The sequence below is a fragment of the Microcaecilia unicolor genome, chromosome 11, assembly GCF_901765095.1.
Source record: "Microcaecilia unicolor chromosome 11, aMicUni1.1, whole genome shotgun sequence".
Lineage (NCBI taxonomy): Eukaryota > Metazoa > Chordata > Amphibia > Gymnophiona > Siphonopidae > Microcaecilia > Microcaecilia unicolor.
Genome location: NC_044041.1, coordinates 42,238,548 through 42,252,205, shown reverse-complemented (window position 1 = coordinate 42,252,205; position 13,658 = coordinate 42,238,548). Strand labels below are relative to the sequence as shown.

Sequence of the window (13,658 nt, the reverse complement as noted above, 5' to 3'; positions counted from 1 at the left end):
ACGTAAAAATGTAATATACAAATATAATGCATACATAAACACACAATTTGCATATGACAATCTGAAAAACATTACAGATAAAAGATAAAGATGAAGCCATGTGGGTTTAAATATGGATAAAAATATGATTATGAATATGACATAACATTGTGAACAATAAAAGAAAATACTTTCAGGAACTAATAAGATATGAAAATGTCACAAAGTATAAAAATATGTAATAAAATTTAGCAATGAGACCATTATGAAATACCCAGGAAATGGGGACTGTCTGCACTTGGACAGTCTTTTCTGGCCTAGATGTCTATGTTAAAAAAAAATGAAGCTATCTTAAAATTCTCTTAGTAGCTGCTTGACAATCGTTGGGTCCATTTTGGTTCCCATTAACTCAAGAGATCACATTCTGCATGAACCAAATGTTATCCTAAGTGAGGGCCACAGTTTGTGCACCGTTCACAGCTTAGCCTCTTCCAGACCTCAACGGTCAGGAGTTGCTTAAAGACTTTGAAAGTAACCCAGGCTAATTCCAGAAGATTTATATACAGTATATAATTATAGAATATTCTAGCATGGTAACAGTTACCAAGCATTAATTAATGTGGTAACTGCTGACTGCACTTTAGTAAAGAACCCCTTGATCTGGTCGGGTGTTGGCAAGGCCACAGTTGCTTTTGAGCCCTGGCTGTTCTTCATTTCTTATACCTTGTTCTAAAATCCCTGATCATATCCAGTTATATTCCCTTACTGAGGTGTGGTTAGAGTAATAACTTCACACCCTTCCTGTGCTCCAGTTGCTAGTGTGAAAAAAGATTGACAAAGGAAATGGAAAAAAAAGGTCGTAAGTAGGATTGGAAAGGATTACTACTGCCCAGTTTAATTTGTCTGGCAGCAAAATCCAATAGGCAATTTATTCTATGATGGAAACACTAGTGTAAATTCCATTCAGCTAGCCCCTGTACTGCAGGGGGACCTGGGAAGGAGGGGAATCAATTATAGCTGGTTTTGTATCTTCCAAAGTGGATTCCTCATGTTCGTTGGGGGGGGGGGGGGGGGAGGGGGATCCTTAATTTGAATTTCTGCCACTTGCTGGAAAACATTTTTTTCTCTTTCTGGTATCTCTGGAGCAGGTATAAATTTATATTTACATTTGAGACGTATAGCCCACATTTGCCTTTCAAGTTCTATGCGGATTGCAATAATTTTCCTATCAACTAGTACATTACCTAGGTAAACATATAATTCTGGTTTACCATCAACATAGTCACAAATCAGACAACATACGTTATCCGGAAAGTCCTTTTGCAGTAATAAATTGTTGAAATAATAAAAAAAAAAAAAGTCTTCAAAGTTTTCCTAAATGAAAAGTAATTAGACTCAAATTGTATAGATACTGGTAATGAATTCCAGTTAGAAGGAGCTTGATAAGAAATGGCTGTCCATGAGTTCTAATTGCTTTCAAAGATGGAAATTCCATAACAATTATGATTGTCTACTTGCAGGTAACTTAATTAACAACATCAAATACTTCAGAACTTGACCGTACAAGATCTTAAATGTTATAACACATAGTTTAAATGTAACCCTAATCCTCCCTGCTATCGTAAGCCAATGAAGCTTCAAAAACAAAGGGGAAACTATAAATTTGAGTATCCGTGTTGATACTATATTTTAGAATCCATGTGCTTACATGCGTGCTACACCCAAACTTCGCCCCTGTGCACACCTACTGGCAAAATACATACCATCATGTCAAAATACACAAACTTGCGTTCTCAAAGTGCAGTGCGCATTTCTACACTCATGGTATTTATTTCCAGCAGATGGAAGAAGGACCTGTGTGCAGCTCCTGAGCTGGTTTTGGTGAGGGATGCTGGCGCTGGAGATTAAATTAAGAGTAGTATATCACCTGGACCGGATTGCATGCATCCAAGGGTATTGAAAGAACTCAAACAAAAAAATTGCTGATCTACTGTTAGTAATCTGTAAACTGTCGTTAAAGTAATCTGTAGTACGTAAAGATTGGAGGGTGGCCAGTCTGATACTGATTTTTAAAAATGATGTCAGTGGTAGCATGGAATGTTGCTACTATTTGGATTTCTGCCAGGTACCTGTGACCTGGATTGGCCACTGTTGGAAACAGGATACTGGGCTAGATGGACCACTGGTCTGACCCAGTATGGGTTATTTTTATGTTCTAAAACACATGGTTTTGTGCTGTCAGTATTTTATGTGTGTAAATGACCACAAATATGCAAAAATGACTTTATAAAATTATCCCCTCACAGTCTAATGGAAAGTGGCTGTGGGAAATTGTAGAGACCTTGGCAAAAGAGAAGGAAACAAATTGCTAGAGACATTAGAATTACACAAGATGCACATGCTAGAATTACACCAGGAGATGGGGCTTGGAGCATTTGATGGTGTATTTTACAAAATGTCTTAGATGAAATACTCACAGTTGTCATAGTTAAGAAATACATTAATCCAGTCATTGGTTTAGGACTCATTTTCTCTCTCAGATTTTTGTTTTTATGAGGGCAATACACAAATCAAATTGTTAGTGATATTAGAGAAGAAAATAAAACTTATAAAACTGACGTGTTTATCCATCTGGGAACAAATGACTTGGCTAGAAATAGCATCTCTGCAGTGCAAAGAGTCTTCCCAATTTTGGGGGAAGACTTAAATCCATAGTCAGTACTGTATCATTTACTGTTTGCAGTAAAGGAGATGAGAAGCTGCAATGTATAACCAGCTTGAACACTTGGCTCCAAACCTGGTGTGAAAAATAAGGTTTTAAATATATAGGTCCCTGGGGCAATAGATGTAAATACAAGGGGCTATACTGAATGATACATTTTTCTGTGGCAGCCTAATTGAAAAATTCAATCAACATGTGGACAGGCATTTAAACCAGAGGAAGGGGGTTTCAGGTGGAATAAAATAATTTTAAAAAGTCATTGCAGTGGTAAAAATAAGAAGAGACATAGAGGGGCATAATCGAACGTCACCGGCCAAATAGATCGCCGGCGCTACAGCTGGCCGGAACCGTATTATCGAAAAAGATGGCCGGCCATCTTTTTTTTTTCGATAATACGGTTTAGCCCGGCCAAATGCCGTGGAGTTCGCCGGGTTTGAGATGGCCGGGTTTGTTTTTCAGCGATAATGGAAAGTTATGTCGGCCATCTCAAACCCCGGCCAAATTCAAGGCATTTGGCCATGGGAGGAGCCAGCATTTTTAGTGCACTGGCCCCCCTGACATGCCAGTACACCAACCAGCCACCCTAGGGGTCGCTGCGGTGGACTTCAGAAAAGCTCCCACGTGCATAGCTCCCTTACTTTGGGAGCTGAGCCCCCCAACCCCCCCACTACCCACAAATGTACTGCACCCACTAAAATTGCTCCAGGGACCTGCATATAGCCTGTAGGACTTATTGCTGCTGTATAATTTTGGCACACCAGTTCACACCTGAAGACTAATCTCTCTGAAAAAGTCCTTTCTTGAAATAACCACGTTTACTCACAATTAACTGCAGATCAGAGGTTGTGCCCCACTGGCAAAGAGTCCCCTGGTACTAAGATTAGCAGTAGGTCAGAGCTGGCACAGTGGTGTACAATGCCCTCTTTCAGCACCATTCAAGGTAAGAACTACGTTCTCTAACGTGGGTAACACAGGAAAGGGAACTAAAACTGGCTTACAAAAATGGCCACTACTGCATGGACTACAACAGGAAACAAAACAGGGCACACTCTGACCCAGCTAGGAGGGAGGAAAAGTACCATGGGAGTAGAGCCCAGTACCCTACACCCACCACAATGCATTGCTAATGTGACTCTGCAGGACACCTAACAGAAAAGGTGTCACACTCACCCGAGAGCCACATCGCAACCAGGGAAAGGCTGTCGGAGGATACAACACATTCTGCTGTCATGGAGGTGGGTACAGCATTTGAGGCTGGCAAAAAAGGTTTTTAGTTTTATTTTTTTAGTTTGGAAGAGGATTGGTGACCACTGGGGGAGTATGGGGAGGTCATACCCCATTCCCTCCAGTGGTCATCTGGTCAGTTGGGACACCTTTTTGAGGCTTGGTCGTGAATATAAAAGGACCAAGTAAAGCCGGTGAAATACTGCTTAACGCCGCTTTTTTTTTTTCCATTATCGGCGAAAGCCGGCCATCTGGTAGCCACGCCCATGCCCGCCCATGTCCCGCCTTCGCTAATCTACCGACACACCCCCTTGAACTTTCGCCGGCGAAGCGACAGGAAAGCGGCGATGCTGTCAAAAAATGCCGCTTTCGATTATACCGATTTCGCTGCTTTTAAGAAATCGCTGGCCATCTCCCGATTTGTGTTGGAAGATGGCCGGCGATCACTTTCGATTATAAGCTGGATGATCTCAACAAAGAGGAGGAGGTGACCCAAACAAAAACTTTACAAAATGCAAACCATCTAGATATTGGAGGAAGGCTATGATCACAAATGCTCATAGTCTAGCCAATAAAATTCCTGTTCTGGAAGCCCTATTGGTGGATATGGACTTGGACATTGTGCCTATTATGGAGACGTGGTTCAATGAGTCTCATGAAAAGGATATCACCATTCCTAGCTATAACCTATTCAGGAAGGACGGAAATAGCAAAAAAGGAGGAGGGATAACTCTCTATGTGAAAGACAGTATTAAAGTGACTGAAATCTAGGAGGTATGCTGAAAAGAGGAAGTCCTGTGGATTGTTTTGGAAAGAGAAGATGGCAGTTTCATCCTCACTGGTATGGTCTATAGACCTCCAACTCAAGAAGAACTGAACAGAGATTTGATTGATGATATTGCAAAGGTGGGAATGAAAGGGGATGTGATGATACTAGGTAACTTTATTCTACCAGTTGTGGACTTGAGTATCCCACCTGCAAATCTAGAAAGTAGAAAGATAGTGGATGTCCTACAAGGTGCTTTGCTTAGATAAATGCTGAGGGGACCTACTAGGGAAAAGTCATTGCTGAATTTAACATGCACTGGATGTGGGCTATTTAGATTTCATTAAAGCTTTTGATACCATACCACATAGGAGACTTCTAAATAAACTGAGCTGCTTGAGGATGGCACCCAAGGTGGTAAACTCAGAAATTAGTTGAATGATAGGCAGTAGAGGGTGGTGGCATATGGAATTTCAAAAGAAAGAAAAGTGAATAGTGGAGTGCTTCAGGGATTCGTCTTGAGTCTGATTCTGTTCAATATATTTGTGACCAATATTGCCAAAGGTTTTGAAGGAAAAGTGTGTCTTTTTGTGGATGACATGGAGATTGGCAACAGAATGGACACCTTGGAAGGAGTGGAATGCATGAGAAGCAATCTACAAATGTCGGAGCTTGGTCTAATGCTTGACAGTTAAGCTTTAATGTGAGGAAAGTAGGGTGATGCATTTGGGGTACAGAAATCTAAAGGAGCTGTATATGTTAGGAGTTGAGAGGCTGATATGTACGGAACAGGAAAGAAATGTCGAGGTGAGAGTGTCTGAAGATCTCAAGGTGGTGAACCAATGTGATACAGCAGTGACCAAGGCCAGAAGGATGCTTGACTGCATTGAGAGGGTCATAACCAGCAGTAAAAAAGGAGGTGCTGTTGACCCTGTGAAAGTGATCGTTGAGAGCACATTTGGAGTACTGTGTTCAGTTTTGGAGGCAGTATCTTGCCAAGGAAGTAAAATGCCATTCAGAGGAAAATGACCAAAATGATATGGGATCTGTGTCAAATGATTTATGAGAAGAGATTTGACATGAATATGTGTACCCTGGAGGATGTTAGGGACAGAGGAGATAGGATACATTTAAATTAAATGTAAGGACATGCAAGGAACAGAACAATCTTTTCCAAAAACAGAGAGGCTATAATACTAGAGGACATGAAATGAAGCTGTACATCAGGAACATGAGGAAATACTTTTCCACAGAGAAGGGTGGTGGATGCCTGGAATGCTCTTCCATGTGAATTGATGGGATTGAAAACAGTGGTGGAATTCAAAAAGACGGATAAATACTGACGTTCCCTGTATAGCATGAAGATAAGAGTAAAAGTATAGAGCATTTTCATTCACAGTAAACTTAAATAACTTTCACACTTGAAAGCATTAAAAAAATTAACAAATAGGCAAAGAAAGGGGTACAACCCTAAAGACAGAGGGAAAGGTGGGGGGTGGGGCACACAGAGTCACAGGTACAACCCTGGCTGCCCTTCTGAGCAGACCAAATGGCCATGTTGGTCTTTATCTGCCTTCGTGAACTAGGTTACTATGTTAACACACACCAGGGTTTGCATTTTGCACTGTCATACCCTTGGTTATTAAAACCACTTGTTAATCCTTTCTGCATATCTGTCTATCAGGATCCACAGGCCTGTCTTTGTTGGAGCCCTATCCAAAATGCAAATTTTAGGATCCTATGGTGTGAGGATCCTTTGTCCTGCCAAGTTTGAAAGTCAATCAGTGATTTATAGCCACAGTAGGCTGCTTAGGAGACTGGCAGACTGCCCTAGCATATGGATTAAATTATCCCCCACTGATTTATCACACCTAAAGCTGTCTATGGAGCGGCAGTGTGGTAAACTTTGATGGCATATGGAACATTCTGGCACAATTTTCAGTAGCCTGTGTAACTGCAAAACATATATGCAATCTTAGCATGTGTACTTTTTCCCAAGAGAAGCTACTTGTGTGTGTTTGGGAGGGAAAAGTACTTGTTTAAAAAAAATTGCTAGGGTAAACACACATGCCAAAGCTATCCATGGATTTTGCCCCCACTATTTGTGTGGGCGACTGAGCAGGAGTAAATTTAATAACATGTATACTTTTGAAAGTATGTGTAGTTAATTTCATTCCATTTAATATATTGATAGATCGTTACACCTTTCAGCAGTTTCCAATGATACATAATTATTTTTATTTTATTTATTAAAAAAATGTCTATTCTGCCTACAACTAGGCAGATTACAACTTAGTTTACACAGTAAAAATATAATAGAAAACTAATGTACTATCAAACAGATTGGCAATCATTATTCTAAATGCAGGTGCTCAAAGGGTAAATGTAGATTTAACTCCAGGAATGTTCAAACAAATATGTCTTCAATAATTTACCAAATTGATCTCTGTTGTTACACAGTCTCAAACAGTCTGGCAAATTATTCCAGATTTGTGGACCTGCTATCGAAAAGGCAGATTTCCGAGTATGAGCCTGCATTTTGACATTGGCCAGTAATGTCAAGTATGGTAAGCTCTGTGGAGCAGGGACTGTCTCTTCATGTTCAAGTGTACAGCGCTGCGTACGTCTAGTAGCGCTTTAGAAATGATAAGTAGTAGTAGTTGTAGTACTTCAGCCTTCATGATCCTTGCAGTCTGAATACTTGAGTTACTGGCCAATGTCAAAATGCAGGCTGTAAGATATGCTGATACTTGGAACACTGCCTTTTGCAGCTCGATGCTCCCGGACTTCAGGAATAATGCTTCTTGTGTGGTGGCTTACAAGAAGCATTATTCTTTTAAAATGGGAATCATCAACCTGTAATGCTGAAATCCTGTAGGTTGCTGAATCCAGCAGTGAGTCAAGGTGCGATAAAAGGCAGTCTTTTACCGCATCTTGATGAATTCCCCCATACATGTAAGGTGCACTGATACCAGGTTAGCCTAATATTCTATAATGAATCTGGTGAAGATGCCATTATAGCGTAGAGGCTCTCAGCATGTGGCATCAGGATGCCTGCAACGAGGCACCCACTTGTAGTGACTACTTCTGGAAGCAGGGCATTACTATACTTAAAACAACCTGGAATGTATTATAACAGTTGTACCACTATATGAAAATCATTAGGATCAAGCAGTCACCTCACACTTTTCATTGGTCCTACTATGAATAATTTTTCTGAAGTCGTATAGAAAACTTCTCATCTAAAACAATACCAAAATACTATATATCCTTAGAAATTAGTACTTCTGTGCCCTTTAAGAGAACAGAATATGCCCAATGTTCAGCCAAGGCAGCTGGCCAATGCCAGCTGCAGCGACCAGTATTCAGATTGCAGCTGGTGATTAAATATCCAGAGAGAGTTGTGAATACCTGTGGTGATATTCAGTTTACTTTCTGAATAGCTGTCTGGATAACATTTGGACAACATTGTTTTCTCCTGACTTTATCTGGATAATTCTCCTGTTAATGGACTGAGTATTGTCACTAATTGTGTGACTGGCACCTCTACCCTAGTTCCCATGGACCGCACAGATAGCAACTGAGTGAAAATTTGGGTAACTGTCGCTGTTAACTGGACACCTCTCTTTGAATATTGGGCCCCATATTATTATAGACTGGGATACCCTCAGTGTTCTTCAAATTTATAGATAAAACTGTTTTTGTAATGTACATGTTTGGATGGCACCGAGAAGTGGGTTTATGCTAGTAAATCTTTTTTTGAAAATTGCCTACCCTAGTTTTGTGTAAAATTATGGAGGTCATATAGGCTTTCTGTGTGCATATTTTACATGTTCCAATGGATTTCCATTTATGCTCACAGTTTTGCATTTTCAAAAGAAGGTGCAGAAGTTTAGCTGGAAAAAGCGCTGACACGTATTTTTTCCTGGTCGATTTTCAAAGAAAAATGTTTCTTTTTGTAACCTGGTATAAAGTCCTATGGATTAAAAATATAGGAAAAATAACAAGTAAGGATAGGCACCGACTAGAGCGGTATTTTATGACCTACTTTTAGGGGCCACTTTTCAAACCTTTCGTACCAGTATAAAGTCTGTAAGTAAAATGTTTGCCACTAAAGCAAGTAATAAAACATGGCTCCAGGCTTAGTTGTTGCAAGACAATTTCACAACTCCTCATTTCATATTTTTCCCTGTATCTTGCACATATGAACCAGTGGATGATTCTTGGAAATCTAAAGAAAATGGGCGATCTGGAAACTTGTGAGTTGCTCAAGTTTTGTCAGCAGGTGTTATCCAGATGCCTGGCTCAAGCGTTTTTCAGCATGGTGTACTCATGATTTTATGTTCAAGTTAAAATTGCAAAACCCCCAGAGACCGATATTCAAAGATTTTGTACTTCGAACTTTGGGAGTCCTTTTACTATGCTGTGTTAAAAAGTGGCCTTAGCTTGCCCTTATTATTATTATTTATTAGGTTTTATTTACCGCCTTTTTGAAGGAATTCACTCAAGGTGGTGTACAGTAAGAATAGATCAAACTTGAGCAATAGGCAGTTACAGCAGTAAAAATATTCGAAGAACAATACAAAATATGGCATAATATACAATACTTATACGAGTCTTTTCTGCAACTGTAAAATGGCCATTTCTACTTTTTGAACTCATGGTCACGTGGTCAACGGGGACACTTCCAAACACACCAAGAAGACGGAATAAACTGTTTGCAACTACTGCCGTCTTCTTGGTATGTTTGGAAGTGTCCCCGTTGACCACGTGACTTCGTTGTTCAACTTGTTGGTGTTCTTAGTGGTCCTGGTTCCTCTACTTTGGTGGTTGTTTGTCCATGCGCTAATGGTGCCATTGGCGTGCAGCCATTAAAAATAACTACTGCGTGAGCACTTACCACCATCCATTTTGTAGGTGGTAAGGATGCACATGGTATTACTGCACTAACCAGCTAGTACGTGCTAATGTAGATGCGCTGTTTAGCTCAGGAAGGCCTATTCTCTGCCCTCGACGTGCCCCCTCCCAAAAAAGACAAATATTTTTTAGCTCCTGGATTAGAGCGTGCTAATTTGGCAGTTACGGTAGGACGCCTGAGTGCGTCTTGCAGTGCAACATTTTAAGCTGTGATCGGTGTGCGTTAGCACCTGATGCAGCTTAGTAAAAGAGCCTCTTTGAGTTGTGCTCGAAAACTGGCCTCATTGAATGTTTACTAGGGCTGAGTTCCTAACTTTGGACCAGATTCTATATAAGGCACCTAAAAAATGCGAGCAGTAAACATTTCCCCATAAGCGTATTCTATTAGCGGCGCCTAGATTTAGGCATGGTATAAGAATACACTTAGTTGATATCCCAGCACTTAAGGGAAAAGGAAATGGGACTTGATATACCACCTTTCTATGGTATTTTGCAGCTACATTCAAACAGAAGCCTGCGCAGCCGCGTTGCTGATCTGCAAGGACAAGCTTCTACATGGAATGTTGCTAGTGGAATAGCAACATTCCATGTAGAATCTCAAATAGTAGCAGCATTCCAGAATCTCAAATAGTAGCAGCAGCAACATTACATGTAGAATCTCAAATAGGGAAAGGGAAATGGGACTTGATATACCGCCTTTCTGTGGTATTTTGCAACTACATTCAAAGTGGTTTACATCTATACAGGTACTTATTTTGTACCAGGGGCAATGGAGGGTTAAGTGACTTTCCCAGAGTCACAAGGAGCTGCAGTGGGAATTGAACTCAGTTCCCCAGGATCAAAGTCCACTGCACTAACCACTAGGCTACTCCTCCACTTAAACCAATGAAAACATGGCATAAATCCCTGCGCGTAGATGTACGCGCACTGGGCCATATTCTATAACTATGCATGTTAAATATGAGAACGCCTATTTCTCTGCTCGAACCCATGCCCCTTTTGGACTGCACACATTAGAATTTAAGCGCAGGTCATTACAGAATATGCCTAGCGAGTTGTGTGCGTATATTCTAATTATTGCCAATTAGTGCTCATGATTGCTTGTTAAGCATTATGTTGATTAGCTTGTTAAAGCCAATTAAGTTACATGTGTTGTTATAGAATACGCCTAGATTTCAGCATGGATCTTTATCTACAATATCACGTTTCTTTATCACGTTTCTTTATTTACAATATTAGCAAAATTCGCCCCTTCCTTTCTGAATACGCTGCCAGAACCCTTATCCACACCCTTGTCACCTCTCGCTTGAACTATTGCAATTTACTTCTCACTGGTCTTCCGCGCAGCCATCTCTGTCTTCTCCAATCTGTCCAAAATTCTGCGGCACGACTTATTTTCCGCCAGAATCGTTATACCCACACTAGCCCACTCCTTAAGTCACTTCACTGGCTCCCTGCCCTCTTCCGCATTCAGTTTAAACTTCTTGTACTGACCTTTAAATGCATCCACTCTGCAGCCCCCATTACCTCTCCGCTCTCATCTCTCCCTACATTCCTCCCCGTGAACTCCGCTCACTGGACAAATCTCTCTTGTCCACCTTCTTCTCCACTGCTAACTCCAGGCTTCACTCCTTTTCTCTCGCGGCACCTTATGCCTGGAATAGACTTCCTGGACCTATACATCTAGCTCCATCTCTACCTGTTTTCAAATCTATGCTGAAAACCCACCTTTTCACTGCTGCTTTTTAGCTCCTAGCCACAATTGCCCTCCCCTTGTCCCTTCCTCCCTTCTCACCCATTACTTCCCTCACCCGTAACTGTCTTGTCTGTCTGTATTATTTAGATTGTAAGCTCTTTTGAGCAGGGACTGTCTCTTTGTATCAGGTGTTCAGCGCTGCGTGCATCTGGTAGCGCTATACAAATGCTATACAAATAATAATCTCTAGGCTCGCTATATAGAATCTGGCAGCTTATGTGCAAAATTTCACTTAAAGCCTAACTTTGGGATCCTTTTACAAAACTACGGCAAAAAGGACCCTGCGGTAGTGGAAGAGGCGGCCATTTTTTCTGTGCACCAGGGCCCTTTTTACTGCAGTGGGTAAAAAGCCCCTAAAAAACATAGCCATACGTTAGGAGTGCTCTTACCGCGTGGCCATGTGGGGGGTGGGGGGGAGGGAGCACTTACTGCCACCCATTGAGGTGGCATTAAGGGTTCATGCAGTAACCTGGCAGTGCTTGGTGATACTCAATGACCTCTGTTTTAGCGCTGGAAATGCTGCATGCTAGGAGTGGAACTACTGCTGGCACCTGCATTGGGCCAGAAGTAGTTCCGGATTGCCAAGCGGTAAGCCTACATTGGGTTTTACCACCTCTTAGTGAAAGGGCCCCTTAGACAGTGGTTATTTATTTTATTTTTATTTTTTGTTACATTTGTACCCCGCGCTTTCCCACTCATGGCAGGCTCAATGCGGCTTACATGTTTATAATTACACCTTGCTTATCTTGTCTTTCATGCGCAGATCTCATGAATTGCATGCGAGATCCGACCCGCATTCCTACCTGTCTGAGCTGAACAAGCAGTCAGAGATGGAGTTTGCAGACACGAAACGACCACGGCTGGAATTGTTGCAGGACCACTTGATTCGACACTCACCTTTGCTTAGCCAAAGCCAGCGTGGTGGAGGAAATGAAGATCTTTCCAAGGTAAGGGAAGAAGTTTGATGGTCACTTTTGATATTTGATGATCAAATTTCCTCTGTCTTCATGGCCTGTTTTTGTTGCTATGAGGCGTATTGGATTCATTTCTGATTGAAGCTGTGCTTTCTGTGATCATACACACCTTTATAATAAGCCATTATATAACAGGCTAGCTCATCACAATTTGAAATACCTTCTGTTTATGCAAAATATGGCAGTTAAGCTTTTAATACATGCTGAACGTTTTCATCATGTCATCCCACTGTTGAAAGATGCTCGTTGGTGTGTGATTTCTTATAGGGCGGGATGGACAATCTTTTGACACGGAGGGCCGGATGAATAGTGGGCTGCACTCTTAAATGCCCTCCTTTCCTGCATATAATTCCCTTCCCCCAGGGTCTCCTGCATTTCTCCTCTTCCCTATCTCCCTTCCCCACCCCCATTATCTCCAGCATCTCTCTCCTTCCGGCTGCCCTCCCCAGTGTCTAGCATTTCTCTCCTTCCTTACCTCAACCCCCCCAGCTCCAGCATCTCTCTCCTACCTTTCATCCACCCACCCACGAGCTGTTTTAATCCCTTACTTCTCTCACTCGGGGCAGCAAATCTACAACCACCATAACCAGCATTGTGCAGCCGGCCAGCATGGAGCCTTGTGCATCTGTGCGTGCTCAGTGCTTGCCAGAACCTGCCTCCTCCAAACTGGAGGGTAGAAGCTGCATGCTGGCCGGCCAGCCCTGCGATGCTTGTTATGGTGGTTGCAGATTCATGACCCCGAGCGAAAGAGGTAAGGGATTAAAACAGTTTGTGGTTGAAGAAGTAGAAGGTTCCAACGCCTATTTTCCAACCAGACCTTTATGCTGTCAACCAGCTAATTTTCTGCTGATACCTCCACCTGCTGGAGCATGATGGGAGTACACTCGCCATTCAGCCTTTTATTGCTTAGCTCCCCTTTTGTGGAATTCACTACCCCTTCGTTATCGATTGTCTCCATCAATAGCATCATTTCAGACAGCTTTGAAAACCTACTTTTTTGCTCAAGTGTTTGATGGCTCTTCTGACTGACGATGGTAGAGTCTGATATAGGGAAAGTAGATGATTCTAGACTTTTTTCTTTCTCCCTATGTTATCAATAGAAATCAAACAAAATAAAACATGGAAAAGAAAATAAGATGATACCTTTTTTATTGGACATAACTTAATACATTTCTTGATTAGCTTTCGAAGGTTGCCCTTCTTCCTCAGATCGGAAATAAGCAAATGTCCTCAGATCGGAAATAAGACATTTGCTTATTTCCGATCTGAGGAAGGGCAACCTTCGAAAGCTAATCAAGAAATGTATTAAGTTATGTCCAA

General features: G+C 41.6%; 1 protein-coding gene across 1 annotated transcript in view; it reads left to right on the top strand.

The window, feature by feature from the left end:
- Window positions 1-13,658, top strand: part of LOC115479673 (nuclear receptor corepressor 2-like) — a 667,653-nt gene that overhangs the window by 229,719 nt on the left and 424,276 nt on the right. The window contains exon 4 of the mRNA XM_030217748.1: window positions 12,128-12,311. Coding sequence (XP_030073608.1) covers window positions 12,128-12,311 — 184 coding nt within the window. The remainder of the gene's footprint in view (window positions 1-12,127; window positions 12,312-13,658) is intronic.